This window comes from Onychomys torridus, chromosome 14 (assembly GCF_903995425.1).
Source record: "Onychomys torridus chromosome 14, mOncTor1.1, whole genome shotgun sequence".
NCBI classification, from domain to species: domain Eukaryota; kingdom Metazoa; phylum Chordata; class Mammalia; order Rodentia; family Cricetidae; genus Onychomys; species Onychomys torridus.
Genome location: NC_050456.1, coordinates 21,777,512 through 21,797,295, shown reverse-complemented (window position 1 = coordinate 21,797,295; position 19,784 = coordinate 21,777,512). Strand labels below are relative to the sequence as shown.

General features: G+C 42.7%; 1 protein-coding gene across 2 annotated transcripts in view; it reads right to left on the bottom strand.

Moving 5' to 3' along the window:
* Akap6 (A-kinase anchoring protein 6) overlaps positions 1 to 19,784 on the bottom strand; it is a 432,518-nt gene that overhangs the window by 337,439 nt on the left and 75,295 nt on the right. For both annotated transcript variants that reach the window (XM_036205359.1, XM_036205360.1), the window contains exon 2: positions 2,584 to 2,947. In XM_036205359.1, coding sequence (XP_036061252.1) covers positions 2,584 to 2,913 — 330 coding nt within the window. In that variant the 5' untranslated portion in view covers positions 2,914 to 2,947. The remainder of the gene's footprint in view (positions 1 to 2,583; positions 2,948 to 19,784) is intronic.

Sequence of the window (19,784 nt, the reverse complement as noted above, 5' to 3'; positions counted from 1 at the left end):
AAGCCCTTTGTACGGATCGGACCGAAGTCGGGGCCACACACACTGACTGCAGCTTGCTGACACTGGGCTCAGTGGGGAAGGGCCCCATTGTCACACACTTGAGAACGTGACAGGGCGTTAGCTAAGTAACTTGAAACAAGCACTCAGAAAAGTGTGCTAACAGAAGTTACAGAACAAAGTCAAAGTTGGCGATTCCAGTCCATCACTGAACGGTCACTGACTGGTATCAAATGCCCACTGTGTGGACCTTACATCTCCTGAAGCTCTTTTCTCAGCAGAGAAGATAACCCACACCCTGGGGTAGAGCAGAGACAGATAAGAGAAGCCTTCTGATTAAAGTACAGTGAGAAAAGCAGATCTCCCTAGCTTCTTCAAACACTAAACACAACTAGACATTCACGGCACAAAAATGTACATTCCTATTCTGAGTTAAAATTTAGGCTTATGGGCTGGAGAGATGGTTCAGAGGTGAAGAGCACTGACTGTTCTTCCAGAGGTCCTGAGTTCAATTCCCAGCAACCACATGGTGGCTCACAACCATCTGTAATGAGATCTGGTGCCCTCTTCTGGCTTGCAGGAATACATGCAGGCAGAACACTAAACTTAATAAATAAGTAAATCTTTTTAAAAAATTAGGCTTCCATCGATCTAATTAAGTGAAGTTGGCGACAAATTAGTATTTTAAGACCATTTAAACATAAATAGTGCTTTTAGCTGAGTCTCCTAAAGGTATGCCCATCCCCCTCCCATTCTCTTGTAGCATTTACCAACTTCCCATGTAAATGTGAAGGATTTAAGAGGTAACAGTTGGCTCTGTACAAGCTCAACCCTGCATTAATTTATGGAAGCCACACACTGGCTCAGCACCACAGGGAGCAGGGTGAAGGAGTGTCCCCTAACTTCTAGTTTACTCTGTCCCCAAGATGCCCAGGGACTATTCCTCTGAATAAATTATTTCTGGACCTAGTCACAATACTCCCAATTGCCACAGGAGGAAGCTAGCAGGGCCTAGCATCTTGCTGAGCCTGCTTCCAGCCATATCCCTGCCGTCCTGGTGAGTTCTTCCCATGAAACTGTGGAAAGGAGAAAGACCCCAGGCCTGTACCACCCAGGGGAGCAGCTACCAATCCATTATGGTTCTCCTGCTTACACTAGTTCACTCACTTGCTCCCCTCTCTCCCTTTCCTCACCCCTTCCCCCCTCCCTTTTCACCCCTCTTTCTCCTTCTGAACCTGTCTTAACACTAATGTAGCAATCTAGTCTCTGGTCAGTTTTTGTAAATTTGACACAAGCTGGAGTTATTTGAATAAAGAGGGAATCACAACTGAGAAAACGCCTCCATAAGATCTGACTGTAGGCAAGCCTGTAGCGCATTTTCTTAATTAGTGGTTGATGGGGGAGCACCCAGCTCATTGAGGGTAGTGCCATCCCTCAGCTGGTTGTCCTGGGTTCTATAAGAGAGCAAGCTGAACAGGTCATGGGGAGCAAGTCAGTAAGCAGCATTCCTCTCTGGCATCTTGATCAGTTCCTGCCTCCAGGTTCCTGCCTTGAGTCCTTGTCCTGACTTCCTTCAGTGACAGACTGTGACCTGAGAGTTATAAGCTGAAATAAACCCTCTCCTCCCTGTGGTGCTTTCCGACACAGTGCTTTATCACAACAGTAGGAATGTGACCAGATTTCAGGCACAGGGTCAGTGGCATCAATCTGAAAAGGCTAAGCCAAATCGACTCTAAACATTGAGAAACATGCTCTCTTTTAACTGCGCATCTTTCTTCTATGGTGGTTAGAGCTGTAAATTCCAGTGTTAAGATCTAAGAATCTGTTTAGCCTTTCATTATGTCATTTAAAATGAACCAGTTTTGGTAAAAGAATCTTCCTTGGGACCCCATCTAATGTGAAGTTTATACAAGGCCTATATACTATGTATTTTCCCTGAAGGACCTGGGAGAGAGAAGGGGCTATGGCAGGAGAGAAGTCACGGTGTATATTTTTGGAGTCCCTTGTTTAATTGGACTCACACTAGCACCCCCAATCCTCTGTGCTGTGACACTTTCAAGAGGTCACCAGAAGCTACAGGCGTTTTCAAATGTCTGACATTAAATGGACTGCTATTAAAAGCTCCTATATGAGGCAGGGTCTTCAGATGCAAGATTTCTCTACAAGGAGAACATTGCCCTTCCCACCAGGGTAGAAACTGCTGTTGGCCTCACATCAGCTTCAGCCAAAGGTACTAATCACATGACCCGCTCCCCGGCACAGCTTGATAGTCTACCCCGAGTCTTTCAATAAGACTTTGTACTCATCTCTAAGATCCTTTCATTTTCCATAGCTGATTTCTGTGAAACTGAACAAAAGCACCCTCCCTTCCCTTTGTCTCTGTTCTGTCCTCAAGGGCCCGTTTTGCTCTCCATAACTGGCCTATGTAGTAGAATTAGAAGAGAAATTATCTGTGTTTACCATCAAGAATAAAGGGTTCAAACCTGTCACCTGTTTCCCCCTTGGACTCCTCCTCCTTGGCCATTACAGAACAGACTTAAGGTACCGAAGGCACTTTCGGATTTCTTTCCAGAGAGCCTGCCTTACCTTTAGCTGGACCAGATGCACATCCACATGCTTGCTGTCTGCATCCTGCTGGACTGAGTAGGTCAGGTCCCGGACCCTCTCGGAGGTCATGCGGAGCCAGGTCTCAATCTCAGGCAAGTGTAGGACAATCTTCCAGTCAGCTGCCGTGTGGAGTGGGGGTGGCTTTCCATATTGCTGCTCAGCCTCGATGTCCTTCATGGCCTCCTCTGCCTCTCCTTCCTCCTGCTCCGCTGTAGGCGTCATGTTGATGGCCATGGGGGAGGCATCAGTCGCCATGGGATCTGGGTCCTGTGACCTCAGTGGGGACAGTGTCACGCTCATGGTTAACATGGAGAAATCTAAGCCTTACTTCTTTCCAAAACAGCTGAAAGGCAGAAGGAAATAAGAAAGCAAAGTCAGACTAGATTGCCAAATAAAGCCACGATACTTCCCAGAAGAAACAGGGTTTCTAAATAAAGGCAGATTTCTAAATTAAGAAAACCATTGCTCATAACAAAAACAGAAAGAGGTGCTTTGATTTTCTACATTGTAGCCCCACAACCCAGTATGTGACACAAAACCATGGTGGTACCATCTCCTCAAATACCCATTTCCCCCCATTCCTTAGTAACAAATCCTGAGACTTAGCTGTGAATATTCCTGCCTAGAATTCAGAACTACAGTCCTCCTTCCCTTTGCAGCTGGCTATGGCCCTCCCTGCAGTCCAGTTCTGGCCAATGAGAAGCAAGTGGAATAGCTTTGTAGACACTCTGAGAGACTGACTGAACTAGAAGACGCCGCCCTCCTGCCCTTCTGTTTCTTCTGTTGTTCCCCTCTATGTGGTGGACTCCAGGGCTGGAGGTCCAGCTCCAGGACAGCCCAGAAGATGCTCTGGGGTGCAGCTAAGGGATGATGGTAAAGCACAGGGTTAGGGACATGGATCCAGCCGGACGCTATTGCCACTCTGTCAGCATTGCTGATGTCATAGAGAAGAACATATTTCTGTTTTGCTGAAACAATGACTAACAGGGGCTTTCCTAATATATACATCCAAACATCGTTTTGACTAAAGCCAGCATATTCAATACATGAATAACTAGAGAAGGGTATCCAAATTATGAAACAAACACTGTCCTGGTCTCAGATATTGTTCATTTTGAAGATTAGATAGATAGATAGATAGATAGATAGATAGATAGATAGACACATACATACATACATACATACATACATACATACATACATACTTACATACATACATACGTAAGTACACAGATAGATACATAAATAGATATATAGATGATAGACAGATTAACATGTAGCAATTCCAAAATGTCAGTTTCCTGAAATATAGGTTATACCAAATTGGTTTAATTAATGCTGATTAATTAATGCTAAACCCAAGCTACATTAATATAAAATGTGGTTCTGTTAAAAATTTCAGAGGCTTTGAGAATTTGAAGAGCAATGAACTGTTCTGACAGGTACTAGTAAAAGTAACCAGATAGTTGAGGATAACAAGTGTATATCATGGTGAACTAAGTTTGCTTTTGAGGATAAAGGTTCGTTACTAATGATGATCCTACTGTAAATCCTTCTGGTCGTGGTCTAGTGTGAAGTACCCTGTGCTCTTATGTTTATAACAAATGGAAATTATTTCAGTCTCAGGAGCAGCTTCTACTCAAGACTAGTGGATTTCTTTGTATTTGACAAGGTTGAGAGTCTGAGGTTTGTTTGTTTGTTTGTTTTTAATTAAACTCATTCAAGTTATATTTTCATTACTGTAAAGTAGCTGATTGAAAGTTCAGAAATTTAATGTGCTTATCAGAAAATAGCTCACATTTCTTCAGATTCATAATGTTCACTTAGTGACTGGCTTTGCTTCCTATTGCTCTACCAAAGGCTATGACCAAAGCACCTTGGGAAGGGAAGGGCAGGAAAGACCCACTTCACCTCCTGGGTCCTAGTCCTTCATGACGGGATGTCAGGGCAGGAACTCAGTCAGCACTGGAACCAGAGGCCATGGAGGGGTGCTGTTTACTGGCTTGCTCCCCCTGGCTTACTCAGCCTGCTTTCTTATAGAACCCAGGACCACCAGCCCAGGGGCAGTGAGCCCTCCCACATCAATCATTCATCAAGAAAAAGACTTGCCCACAGGCCAATCTGATAGAGGCATTTTCTCAGCCAAGGTTCTGTCTTCCCAGAGGACTCTAGCTTGTTCAAGTTGACAAAACAAACAAACAAACAAAAAAACAACCAACACATTAACAAAGCAAAGTTACTCCTACTAACCAATATAGATGGGAAATTAAATCGAGACAGCTCCCGGTTTGAACAACAACATCTAACTGTCCACACTGGGATGAGCATGGGGAATAGCCAGACCTGCAGAACTGACAAAAATGCTTACGAGTCCTTTACTCCTGTATCCCTGAAGTACCCTTCCAGGACTGCAGAGTATGCACCATCATCCCCTCTGGTGACTCCCTCCCTCCCTTTCTTCCTTTCTCTCTCCTCTCTCTAATTTTCCTTCTTCCTTCTCCTTGCCCCCCCCCAATCTCTCTTTCTAACAAGGTCCCATGCAGCGCAGACTGATCTCAGACTTATGTACCCAAAACTTCCTTTGAAATTCTGATCATCTTGCCTCTAGCCTCCAAGTGCTGGGATCACTAGCAGGTACCACAACGTCTAGCTCCCCTTTCCTAATTTCAACATCTAAATGTTGAGTTAAGTAAAGTTTATCAGTGGATTTTCTGAAGCAAAGCTATTTGCAAAAGGCAAAACAATTGTGATAAAGTTGGTTGACCCCTTTGATGCCTGCCTTATAATCTTTCAGGTTAACTCAACAGCTCTCTCTTACTGAAGGAGGAAGAAATGCACCCCCTCATATATTTTTAACCATCCTTGTGTCCAATTTTTTAAATAATAATAATCACACTAGACTTGGCTAATAAAAAAAATTCAAAGATATCAAAATTTCCCTGAAGGAATCCAACCCCAGGAAGATTGAGCTACCCCAGTACTTTGCCACACCCTGGCCTCACACAGGCTCTGATTCTGGCTTCTCAAAACACATCTAAAATATTTATCAGTTCACTGCTTTTTATGGGACCAATATCAAATCTCAATCTCAGGAAAGGAACCTGATAACAAAGGTTAATAAAGCTTGCTTATTCAAGGGCACAGAACTGTTTCCAAATGGAGAACACTCTGATGTTACAGTGATGGTTTAAGAAACTAGACTGAGCCAAGGAGACAACTAAGCGTCAGAGGGTGTGCACAGAACTGCCTCAGATACACATACAGTCACGCACTTGCCCGAGATTCATGTGTAACTAATGGGCAGAACCTACTGACTGCCAGGTTTTTGTTTTGTTTTTTCAAGACAGAGTTTCTCTGTGTAGCCCTGACTGTCCTGGAGCTCACTCTATAGACCTGGATGGCCTTGAACTCAGAAATCCACCTGCCTCTCTGACTTCCCATTTTGTGAGATTCCTAAACCAAGTGATACATATCCTACCTTAGACTAGAGAATGTATCAAAGAATCAGCCCACCCACATGCCACAGAACTGTCTCCACCCACACTTCCACACATGCTGTCAGGCTACATACACGCGAGTGCATTTACTCAATATCTCTCAGCCTTAATTTTCTCGTCTGCAAAAATAAAGAACCGGAACTAGACAAACAGTAATAGCTCTTCTGTTGGAAGTACATGAGACTGTCTACAGTAGGAGATCTGGGGAGTTCACAGTCCCTACGGCTTCCTGTCCCTACTGAGGGCTGTGTAACAATGACAGTATGCTCTCCCTGATACCAAAGCACAGACATAGAACCAACTGGCTTTCCTAATAGGAAAAATCAATGCGCACCAAGAAAAGTACTTTATAGAGCATAGCGGTGTTGCTACTTCTTCCCAGAAGAACAAACATGTCAGGGACTCCCCTCTAGGCACCTTCTACTTGAGACTAACAGCATAGATGTGCTTGTATGTGTAGAGGGGACACACAGGACAGGAAAACTAAACAGAAAGACGTCTGGAGAGGACAGAGTGTGCATTTTCCAGGACAGAAGGGCAGAAGACATGAAAACCAAACTTCAAACAAGATTTTCCTGTGTCAAATGTCCAACCAATCAGACTGCAAGCAAGGAACATTCTTGTGTGAGCTGGAGGACTTAGACGAAGCCTTTTCCACTGGGCTCACACTTCAGCTTATAGTGTTTGCTCGCCAATACATATACTTTCACCACTGAGAAATGAATACATGTGTCACATGCTTAGCAAGCTTGGGAAGTGGCATAAATGAATTAATTACATGTTTTCATGGCAAGCAATTGCTATAAACATTTGAGTTTCAATTCGAAGATTCACATTGCTGCACAGTACCATTTTTTTCCTGGTAGCCTCTGGCTTCAACTGGTTTTCTACTTCCTGGTTTTCACAAAAATCACATCAGATATAAAGGACAAATTTGCAGCCTAATTCAAAGGAACAGCTTCAACCATGTAGAGACTATGGTAATGTTCTTTGTGCAGTTTCCTGCCCTTATGGTTACTCATTCTTGCTTTTGAAACAAATCAATTACTCCACTTAAATGAACTGGTAGGAGAGGCAGAGAAGCCTCTACTTCCATATGCTACGAGTTCTACGTTTTTCCTTCATGAGTCATTTCACAAAGGAAGAGATGCCTTCTAATCATAAAGATATTAGAAAAGTAAGAGCCACTAGACGATAGCTCAGGACCCTGCAAGTGAAGCCTTAGGCCAGGCGCATGCAAGTACCCACAGAGTTGCCGCTGACACCAAGAAGACAGAGGACTGATCAATCGGCATTTGAAATCCAAGGGCTCCCCCTCCCTCCCATTATCAAGTGCTTGTCTGTGGTCACCTTACTAGCATTAGAGATAATGCCCCTTCATCCCTGCTCCTGTTAAAAATAGCATCCATCAAATCCTTCCCTTTCACACACCTCAAGGAGAGGCCTGTACAAAGTACAAAGGCTGAAAACGGTTGACAGTCTTAAAGCTTTCTGTATTAGTTTGTGGGAGAGGTTTCCTACCTTACTCTACTCATTATCCCATGAAGAACCGCCCCCCCCACCAACCACCACCACTCACTAAGGACAGGTACTAGTATCTCTCTAGCAGTCCAAAAGTTTCCAGTTGAAGCCTGAGGCTACCAGGATGCATTTGACTTGATTAAACAGATGTGTTGAAAGAGAACCGCCTTCTTAGGATGAATCAAAAGGCAGAGATCCCAGCTCCACAGCCTTCGCGACTGCCCATCTCTCCTTTCTCCTGTAATTTCCTGTCTCAAATAAAGGAGCAGAAAAACGAAGACCTACCAACTGTACTCACTATAAATGCTCTCGCTCCTAGCATCTCCTCAGGATTAAGCCTCTGGCTCCTCCTCCTTCTCCCCACCCTGGCTTTCTGCTCAAGGCCAGTGTCTGCTGCTCCAGGCCAGCGGGGGGGGGGGGGGGGGGGGGGGGTGGGGGGGGGGGGGGGTGCGGCAGCTCTGGTGCTCTTTAGTGGTCTAACTCTCAAGTGAGGGCTGCCCACAGCCCCTGCTTGGAAGCTAATGTATACATTGCAGACTGCAGCCATGGGCAGGCCTTCTACAAACAAGCAGTGAAAGTGGTAAGTGAGCGGAGGAAAGCGGGGAGTAGCCAAGACAAGGAGATGAGTGCTCAGCGATTATTTCCCACAGACAAAGAGCCCCTAAGCAGGATAAGTAAGAGTCGTGTGCTGACTGTCAGAACAGTCTGACTGAATGGGCTTGCGCGTTCCCTCTTCCCTCAAGAAACTGTTTCTTTCATGTAAATATCATGTAAATATGAAGTGGACAATGTGAGAGAGTCTGTCTTGTCACCACGTAAACCGACCCTAAGTCTAAGTCCACGCTTGCTCCATGGGACTGATTTTAGCCACATTTACAGATCTGCCTGCTGCATGTTACATCTTACAAAACAGAAGTAGAGGCGACTATGTTAGGCATAATTCCATCAATCCCGACCTAACAAAGTGCCCCTTTTCCTCCCTTTTTATGTCCCCCTTTTCCATTCTGATAGCCACTTAGCTTGGGGCCTACTCATACCGACACTCGGAAATAAAAAAATCAAATCTTCTGGACTGTTTCTATTTTTGGTTCATGATCTGATTGCATTAAGGAAAAGCCAATGAACTCAAGAAGTATATACCCTGTACCCGAGTCCAGGATAGCAGGATTAGGCTCTGCTGAGATAGCACAAGAGCATGTCCATAGAGTGCTTAATGGAATAACATCACCTACCTGGATGAATGAGGGCCTAATTCATCTCCTGGATTTAACTTGTGTTACCTGCCTGCCTCTCTGGCTCTTGTGGGGTCCACAGATAGGAAACAAAATGACTTTTTTTTTTTTTTTTTTGGAGCTGAGGATCGAACCCAGGGCCTTGCGCTTGCTAGTCAAGTACTCTACCACTGAGCTAAATCCCCAACCCCATAAAATGACTTTAAGTCAAAGAGCTGACACTAAGTTGAAAGTCAAGTTTGAACTTGGGAAAGAAAGAGAAATGGCTTTGGGTGGAAAGGAAATTTCCAGAACCATGACCTGTGCCTCTTCCTCTGGGACTCCCGGGAGTGACAGTGTCCTAACCTTCCTCCTGCACTAACAGGCCATCTCAGAGGGAAGCAGGCTCCCAATGTACCTACAGAGGGGACATGCTGACCTGGGACAGATGGCCACACTGTAAATGATCACCTTGGACTCATTGGCCTCTTCCCCCTTCTCCTGTTTTAATGTCCTCTCCCCCCCAGGCACATGGCTGGTGACATCAGCCACTCACTCAGATACCATGTATGGGATGTGGTTCTTCCCCAGCCACACCTCTAACTCCTTTCTCCTGGGCATGGTGTCCTCCATCAGCAGTGCCACACTTCATAAATCAAATCACTTCCTCAACCCCTCCTCCCTGATTTCCTGAGGCATGGATACCCAGCCCTACCAGGTTAGTCATCATGATTCATGTTTTCTTTCTTCCAGGACCAAAATCAGTCCCTATTACAGAGATTCACTTGGCTGTTGGAGGCCGTCAGCCACAGAACACTCACATGCTGTGGGATGTTCTGTATGTCAAATGTGCTGATCTGATTGGTTAAATTAAATAAAGTGCTGATTGGCCAGTAGCCAGGCAGGAAGGATAGGGTAGGTAGGACAAGGAGAAGAGAATTCTGGGAAGTGAAGGCTGGAGCGGGAGAGACGCTGCCAGCTGCCGCCATGACAAGAAGGATGTAAGGTACTGGTAAGCCACAAGTCACGTGGCAAAGTATAGATTTATAGAAATGGGTTAATTTAAGATAGAAGAAGTAGATAACAAGAAGCCTGCCATGGCCATACAGTTTGTAAACAACATACATACATCTCTGTGTGTTTTCTTGCTTGGGTCTGAGTGACTGTGGGGCTGGTGGGTAAAAGAGATTTGTCCTGACTGTGAGCCAGGCAGGAAAAATCTAACTACACTCACAATCATCAGTGTGTACATGGGACACAATGACATGGAATACTCATCCTTTTTAGCCCCATCCCAAGCTGACAAAGTCACCTTTAAGCAATTGACAGCCACCTTTCTCTTGCTTGAGAAAAAAATGTCTTGAGAAAGACTGGATTTGTAAAACACTAATCTTAAGACAAACATGCGTGACAGGTAGATCTCTGGTCTACATAATGAGTACCATCAGTTCAGCCAGGGCTACCAAGAGGGCTATATACATACCTTGTCTCAAAAATACAAAGTAAAATACCAGTAGTTATTAATTAGTCAATGCTATTAATGTGAATAAAATGAATTAAGCTTCAATTCAAATCAGCTGACATTATTGAGAATCAACTATATGTAAAAAACATCTTATGTTTATATGGCTCATTGTATTTAGCCTCAAAAATTATAATTTCACAGGGACAATCTCTGTCTCCCCACTCCCCACCCCAGCACTAATACCAACTACATAGGCAAGAAATAGTCAACGGCAGACAGGCAAAGTAAAAGCCCTATCATGCCCCCAAGAGAATGGCATTAATCACTGGACAGAAGAAGGGCAGTAAGAGCACATTTGCTGGAGAAGGTGACATTTAAGATGGGCTTGTAAGAAACTGAGCTTGATTTATATAGGAAAAGATAGAAGGAGGGTGACGGGATTCTAGGTGGGGATCAGGAGAGCAGGTTAACAAAAACACCCCTACATCATGAAGTAAGAAAAATCAGCAAAGAACTATTGAGAGAAGTGAGAAATCAGCATGGCCCAGAAAGAGGTTACAAGTGGAACGGCAACTTCATTCTGGGGACTTTGAGTGCTGTCTACTATGAGGTGTGGAATGAATTGCACAGGTCGCAGGCATCAGACAAGGTGGTTGCAAAAGAGAAAGCAGATTACATGAGACAGAATCAACAAGAGGTAGAAACAAGTAGACTCTTGTTTACCAAGAAAAGGAAATGGAACATCAAAATTAAGAGAATCAAAACACCTTTTTCCAGGCAAAGTCTTCATTACCACAGAATATAACCTTAAAACTTCCTGTCATGCAAGGACAGAGAGTGTGGTGTGTAGGAGAGAGAGGGGGTGGCGAAGGATGGAGAGAGACAAAGGGGGAGAGGGGAGGAGGGGGAAGGAGAGGGAGAGACAGACAGAGAGAGAAGAGACTGATTTTATACCAGAGTGATTAAGAGGACTCTATGTTCTGTCCTACCTACTCCATTAAATATAAAAAGAAGCCTCCATTTTTAGTTCTCCATTAGTATTGGTTCACAATCATAATATCAGACTTGAAGTGGAAAAATTTTAACTATCATTTTATGTAATTATTTTACTTTTTTCTTGTTCTAAAATTTCTTTCAAATTAATTTTAAAGTAATCCTTATTAATTTAAACATTGTAAAAATAGAAGCATTAAGGTGAAAAGATCCTCTTCTGTCCCCACGAACTTAATACCTAACAGCACATGAGAAGATGCTATTCCTATTTCTCCTCAACTCAATTATGAAAAGTCAGAAAAAAGATGACCATAACAGCAGAGTAATCTTTCCATTCTGAATTCTACATTCATTAGTCATCTGTATTAATGCAACAATTCATGAGTGTTTGCTAACTCAGTGAACATTCCCCAAATATTAACAAGCATTCTACAAAAGATTGCTAAGGAAATGTCTAGGTAGAGGCAGCCAACTGAATAGAGCTACCTAATTCTGCTCCTTCCTAAAAGCCTGAAATCACTACAAACAACAAAAGGGCCTTTTCTGATAAGTAAACGTCAAAAAATAAGACGGAAAACAATATTTTGAAAGCTACAAATTGGATAAGCAAGTAATAAATGGCTTTCATTATCTTACAAAAGCTAAATCCTAAGCCAGTAATTCACAAAACAAAGAAGCAACCTGCCTTTTCTTTCAAGTGTTTTGGAACTGGTGGACCTAGACACCTGAAGGCGGACAGAGTTGTTCATGGAGGAGATAATTCTACCCAAAAGAGGCCTGGTGTTTGCCCAAGCTCCTGGGAGGAAACTGCTAAAGCCACAGGGTTTTCTGAGTAGTAGGGATGATTTTTCAGGATCCTGAGATCCTATCTGATAGTTTGTGCTAATGGGATGACTCAGAATGGAGCCTAGCAGACAAATCACCCAACCCTGTAATTAAAGGGTACGGCTTTGGGGAAACATTTTGGACAACGATTCACCCTATCATGACTCTTCTGTAAAGTCCCCAATAAAAATCATGAACCTCAAAGCTCAAGAGAGTTCCCTAAGTCGGCAGCACTCTGTACATAACGTTGGACATTGTCTACAGAAGGGCAATGCATCCCTGAGGACCCTAAAGCTTCGTCCTAGACCCGGATTCTAGGAAACAGGCTCTGAGTTGAAGACAGAAGTATGTAAAAAAGATCACTAATTAGATGGTTTTGAAATTTCTCTATCTGTCGTGTGTGTGTGTGTGTGTGTGTGTGTGTGTGTGTGTGTATCTCTGTGTGTATTTATTTGTTCATGTTTTTATAGGGGTGTACATGTGTAAGCACACATATGAAGGCCACAGGTCAATGTTGGGTATTTTCCTCAATTGCTTTCCATCTTGTTTTCAGACACAGGGTCTCTCACACTACTTAGAGTGCAATGATTTGACTAGATTGTTAAACTTCCTGACCAACAAGCCTTAGGGTCCTCCTGTCTCTACCTCCCCAGTGCTGGGATTACAGGTATAAGCTGCTGTGCCCAGCTTTTTATGTGAATGAGACGGATCTGGACTCAAATCCTCATGTTGATGTGGCAAGTTCACTGAGTGAGCTATCTCCCAATCTTCGGATTTCTTAACATGGACATTAAAACAAAACAACTATTTTTCTTAAGAAGGAAAAATAAGTCCTACCTTTTAACAACTAAGTAAGTAACTCTTTTTAAAAAGGCATATAAGTGGCCAATAGGTACATGGATAAACAATCCATCTAACTAAGCATCAGGGAAACACAAATCGAGACCATGGGATGCTACCTTACCCCAATAGAATGGCAAAATTAACAAAATTTGGCAGGAATAGAGAGAATGAAGAGCTCTTATAGAATGCCGGGGCAATGTATCCAGTACAGCCACATGGAAACAGTAGAGACTCCTCTGCAACTGGAGATAGAACAGCCATGTAATCTAGTATTGCACTGCTAAGTATAACATCAAAAAGAGATGAAACAATTATATCAAACACATACTTGCATTCGTAAGTTTATTTTAACCCAATTAATAATCACTAAAATATGGAAACAGCCCAGATGCCTTTCCATGGATGGATAGATAAGGACTGTGTGGCATATATAAACAATGAGATATTATTCAGTCATTAAAAAAAGAATGACATTCTGTCACCGACACAAATACAGATGGAACTTTCTCTGTGTGTGTGTCTTTAACAAAACAGACAGAGACAGAGAGAAGGGAAGGAAAAGGGAAAAAAGAAAAGCAGAGAGAGGGAAGGAGGTTGGGAAAAGAGACAAGTAAATAAGTTGGTAAAGAGTTGAGGAAGACTCTACTAGACTTGCAAACCAAGAATAATATAAACCAATAACCACCAATATTAAGGTAGTATAAAGAGAGCTAACATCCACCCACACCCTCACAATACTTTTGTTTGCGGCAGTTTCTCTGTGTAACAGCCCTGGCTGTCCTGGAACTCACTGTGTAGTTGAACTCACTTGATACCCTGCTGATGGCACGGTTTGGAGACGTTGTGGAACCGTTAAGTGAATTATGGGAGAGGGCATTTAGACTTGGTAACCTGGTCTCACTTTTTGCCTAGCATCTACTTCCTGATCTTCCCAGATAGGAGCAAGCCACCCCACAATCCTGCTACCTCAGGCTGCCCATGATCCCCCCCACACACACCTCAGGATGGGATACCCTCAAACTGCAAACCAAATAGAGCTTTCTTCCTTTAAGTGGCTTTTTTGACATGTAACTGGTCCTGATAACAAGAAAAAAGTAACTAAGGTGGAAGACTTCCATCCAAACTGATACAGGTTAGCCCCTCCTGTAAGACAGCTCCAAACAACTCTGAGAAAAAAATCTGATGGGAGCAACATCCTGGAAGAGATTTAATACTAGAGGATTGAGGATCAAGCTGAAGATAAACATATGGAAAACTAATCTAGTAATATCTATAAACTTCAAAAACAGAAAAAAAAAGTTGTACTAAGTAGAATTAGGCTCCAAGTAAGCACTAAAAATCATTGATACAAGAATTTGCATTTTGTGGATCTTAACCATTGCCATGGATGACACAGCTAAGCCTGTGTGGGAAACGGAGATGGTACATCTCCAGGACCTGCTGGCCAGCCACACCAGCTTACCTGGGGAGCCACACACAGTGAGAAACTGTCTCAAAACACAGGGTGAACATCAGCTGGGAAATGATACTCTTTAGCCTTTATATACACACATATGGCGCACAGACATACACACACACATGCACACGCACGCACACACTTATATACACAAAATTGTGCCTATCTGTTCCTAAAGCACCATACTTTCACATACAAAATGTTCACTGTGACTCAATTCAATAAAAAGGCTCCATTCATTTCACTCAAATAATCAGAAAGGCCTCCCTAACCAAGAGCCTGTCTCCAATTGACAACCACTTGCAAAGAAAAATATGAATTTTCTCTGATAGAGTCTCACTGGGTATACAAACCACACCTAAGGGCAGGCCCCATGCCCAGCAGTAGATGGCCAATACAAAGTGAACACAATGGTGTTTTTGGAGATATGATGTTTTTGTTTGTTTCTTATTGCTCTGCTTAGGCATTTTTTTTCCCTGACTGATCATTTGTTTCTGTCTCACAGTTTCTGATTTTGTTTTTGTGGGGTTTGTTCAGTGTGTGTGTGTGTATGTGTGTGTGTGTGTGTGCGTGTGTGTGTGTGTGTGTGTGTGTGTGTGTGTGTGTGTTTCTTGTGCTGCTTCTTTCATTTTTAATTCTTACTTTTCACTGTGATTTATTTTATTTGCCTGCCTGTTTTCTAGAGAGGGGAAGGTGTGGAGTTTGGATGGGTGGGATGCAGGGAGGATCTGGGAGGAGATGAGGGAGGGGAAGCCATAGTTAGACTATTTGGTATGAAAAAAATTCAATTAAAAATGTTAAAAAAAGGGAAAGAAAAAAAAAGGAAGAGGAAAAAGACAGACCCACCTCCTACAAATTAAGCCTTGTGTGATGTGAGAGACACAGGTGAGGACGTGGCCCAGCTGAACAAAAGGGTATTTCAGAGTTTGTCCCAACAAGTGCATATGTTGTGTGTGTGTGTGGGGGGGGGTAACTTAGTTCTGAAGACAGCTAACAGGCTACAAAGTCAAATGATGAATTAAGGCACACTTTCAGCTGCTACTGCATCTGCCCTCTGCTGCTCTGCAACAGGAGCACACCTCAAACCATCCCCACACTTTTCTCTCAGAGCCAGAGTACTGCAAGGGTGACAACCCTCAGAGAGACTGGGATTCTCAAACTCGGGTTTGGGTCCTGGTCCCCATATTTCTTCACTGTAACTTCCCAGAAATGCAAACCAGACTTCTTTATTTATCTCGGATGGCAACCTGGAAAATAGTACTGGAAGATGCCCCCAGCTCCTACTATCCAAAGGTCTTAGGTGAACAGAAAGCCTGTTCTCTGTTTCTTATTGCAGAAGTCATTTCCACAGCCCGTGACGATGCCTACTTTTCCAGAACCATTTCAGCTAGACAGAGTCCATTTGTTTCAAATATCTTACAGGCATTTTGTCTAAATACAGCAAGTTCATGAAATAGTCAAACATTTCAACCTAACCAGGCATCTAAATGAAAAGTTAATGTCCGATTGAAGCAGAGTTGCTCCATAATGAATTGGTATTTTGAAAAATATTCACAGAACAAATAAGGACCTTATACAACAGAAGTGCAAAGACAGATACCACACATATATTTAATAAGAGGTAGATAGTACAAGCTCATGAGTGCTGTGTTTATACTGGGAAATAACTAAAGCATAAGGCGTGAACTACTTCAGTATAAATTCTTCTTCATTAGATTTTTGTTTCTTAATAAATTATTTACTCCATGGTTTAATAAAAATGAATAGTCATAATAGGACTGCTGAGTAGGGGCTAATGACTTCAAACCTCTACAAAAAATCAAGTAGATCTTACATCAACCTCAGAAAACTATAATTTCATTTTCACCAGACGCTTTGCCAGCTCTTCCGTTCAGCAAAGGTAATACAAGATTTATATTTTGAATTTCGGGCTTCTCTAAATGTCAGGAACGTAAAGGATAAGATGCTGAATGCTATTCCAAAGCCAACTCACAGTCTCTCACCTATGTCTTCGGCACGCTATGGTCTGAAAGCAAAGCCCGTTGATCAGACTCCATGGCTTACCACCACCCAAGCTGAGCTGCAGAGAGAAAGGAGCTGCAGTTGCCACCAGAGGTCACAATCTGAGCTGCTCACTTCCTCCGCCACTCCGCTAAGCCTGCAGTCACACCCCCACACCGGAGGCAGCTCACAGACATCCAACAGCAGCTTGGTGGCCTGGGAGATGACTGTGCATTAAACACTGTGCTTTGTTTTTGGCTTTTTGTTGTTGTTCTTGTTGTTTTCCCTTGTCTTTCCCTTGTCAGCCATAGTTCCTCATAATTGATATGGCACTCAGAAACAACAGGTCCTTCTCAGCAACCTCTCTCTGTGGCTCTTCAATTCATGCCCCACAGTCATATCCGTCACATGACGCAGTGACTTTTGTTCTTAGTCATCTGCAGCCAGCTACAAAGGAATCTCACATGAAGTCTGCTCACCATGGCTTCTGTCTATTACGCACTTTGCTGTGCCCCCACCATTGCTAATAGTTCTGTGTGATTCAGACACTGACTTGGCTACTGGAGGTCTTTGGAGTTTCTCCAGCAAGAAATGATATTTTTTTCAGGCCCGAAAATGAGTGATACAGAATATTCCTAATAGTCGGTTACCTCAGTTTAAAAACAAAACAAAACAAAACAAAACAAAACAAAACAAAAAAAACAAAAAACAAAAAAAAACATTGAGGGGGTTGATCTTTAATAAGCTGGTTCTATAGGTTGTGTTTTATTTTGTACTTTTAATATATAATCAAACACAAGTAACTGGAAGACTATAGTTTTCCCCTTTCAATGTAAAAATTGTTGTGGATTTTTTTTGAAATTAGAATATAATTGCATCATTTCCTCTTCCCTTTCTTCTCTTCAATTCTTCCCTGGCCCTTTCTCAAACTCACTCTTTTTCTTTTATTGTAGATGGCGTGTGTGTGTGTGTGTGTGTGTGTGTGTGTGTGTGTGTGTGCATTTCTTATATATATAGATGCAACCTACACATTCCATACAATGTTACTTGTATGTATGATTTCAGAACTGACCACTTGGTATTAGATAACCAATTGGAGGTTCACCCCTGGGGAGGACTATTTCTTCTGACCTCAGCATTCCTTAGTTGCCTGCAATTCTTTGTCTAGAGTTGGGACCCATGGAATTTCCCTCCCTTGTTAGCATCTCTATTGATCCTGTCCTTGCTCACGTCTTATTTAGACAGTCATGTTGATGAGAGTCATAGGTATAGCTTCTCTGATGTTTCCGGGAGATGCAGCCTCACAGAACCCTTCCTGTTCTTCTTTCCTCTTCCACTATGATCCCGGAGACTTAGATGCAGGAGTTGTGTTGTAGATACATCAGGTGGGGACAGGAACCACACAGTCACTTATTCTCTGCATTTGTATTGGTTGTAGTGTTCTGTAATGGCTTCCATCTACTGCAAAGAGATTTATTTCATGATGGTAAAATGTACCACTTCTCTGTGGGTATAGGGATAAATGTCTAGAACACAGCTATGGATTATGCTGGCTGGGTAAAGTGGCAGTTTTTCATTCTTCTCCAAGATCCATTACTTTACTAGCCCGAGGTAGTGGCTAGGTTTCCAGTACCAGGCATGATTTCCCTCTTGTCGATCAGGCCTTATATCCACTTAGATAGCTGTGGGCTACTACCAAGATGTGATTGCCTCCATTGCACGCTTTGGGATATTGTGCCATGCTGGTTGTTACTGTGATTCATAGTTGTCATAGCAAGGTAGGATTATTGGACGCTTCCTCTCTGTGGTGGTTTGAAAGAGAATGGACCCAAAGGAAGTGGCACTATTGGGAGGTGTGGGCTTGTTGGAGTGGGTATGGTCTTGTCAGAGGAAGTGTGTCACTGTGAAGACAGGCTTTGAACTCAAATATATGCTCAAGCCACACCCAGTGAGACAGTCTACTTCCTGTTGTCTGCATATCAACATGTAGCAGCTCCTCCAGCACCATGTCTGCCTGCATGCTGCCATGCTCCCCGCCATGATGATAATAGGCTAAGGCTCTGACCTGTAAGCCAGCCACTCCAATGAAATGCTTTTCTTTGTAAGAGTTGCTGTGGTCATGGTGTCTCTTCACAGCAATAGAAACCCTAACTGAGACACTCCCTTAGAGGCTTGTATGGTGCCTTCTGGTACCATAAAAGCTAGACTCCAAGAAAAAGACTTTCAGGTTAGATCCAGCTCAGATCCCCTGATTCCTGTAGCCAAAGTATATGGTGTCTTCAGCAACAATAACTTACATTTATCCTCTGGGAAGAAACCAAGAGCAACAGAAATAGCTCATGTTTATGATGTAACATTTTTAAAGAAAAGAAATAGTCAGATTTATAAGGAAGCAGAGGTCTATGCTAGCTGACAGATGTACACATGTCACAGTGAGAGGGAGAAGGACATTATTGACTCCTTCAAGTTTGGCACCGCCCTAGGTACTGTGGTAAAAAGTGAGTCACCATGTGCTCATCCTCACTCTGAGGAACAGCTGCACCTTGTGATCTCAGTTGCTTCTCAACCTTATCATAAGGGAAAGAGGCTGGAGAGCCGCCCAGCTCCAGCTGAAAGAGCAAGTCTCTGCACTTTTAAGTCAGGTTTCCCAAACGATGCTTTAAAGGAGGCTCTACCTATCGCTTAACAAACCTCTATACTATTTGCAATTAACTTGGTTACAATGCAGCAAGATGTATACATATTTAAATACAACTTTATTATTACAGCATCTTAGTGTTCAGGAAGAACATTGTCCTGAGCTCAGATTATGAAGCAGTTACTTGAATCAAACAGCATTGGGTTTTATTATCCTAGGACTGAAAAAGGAAAAAAAAAATAGACAAATGGGGTTTGGGGGAAATTTAAAACATTTGTCACAAAATAAATACCAGCATCAACACAGTAAAATAGCAAGTGGCATTATGGGAGAAAAACATCGATAAATCAGGTGTCTCATAAATAAATCAATAAATGGAATATACAGGAAACTTCCAAGACACATCAATAAAAAGACACAAAAAAAACAATTTTAAAAATGAGCAAAGGTCTTAAATATATATTTCTCCAAAGAAGACATACAAATGGCTGATAAATTAATGAAACATTATTAAGCATCAGTAACCTTTAGGGAAATGCCACTCAAAGGTAGAAGAGACTCTCTCTCTCTCTCTCTCTCTCTCTCTCTCTCTCTCTCTCTCACACACACACACACACACACACACACACACACACACACACACAGCCAACAAAAGTGTGGTGGCAAGGGTCTGGAAATATGGGAATCTTTAAGCATGTTAACCAAAGTATGAAGTAACTCAGCCCGATAG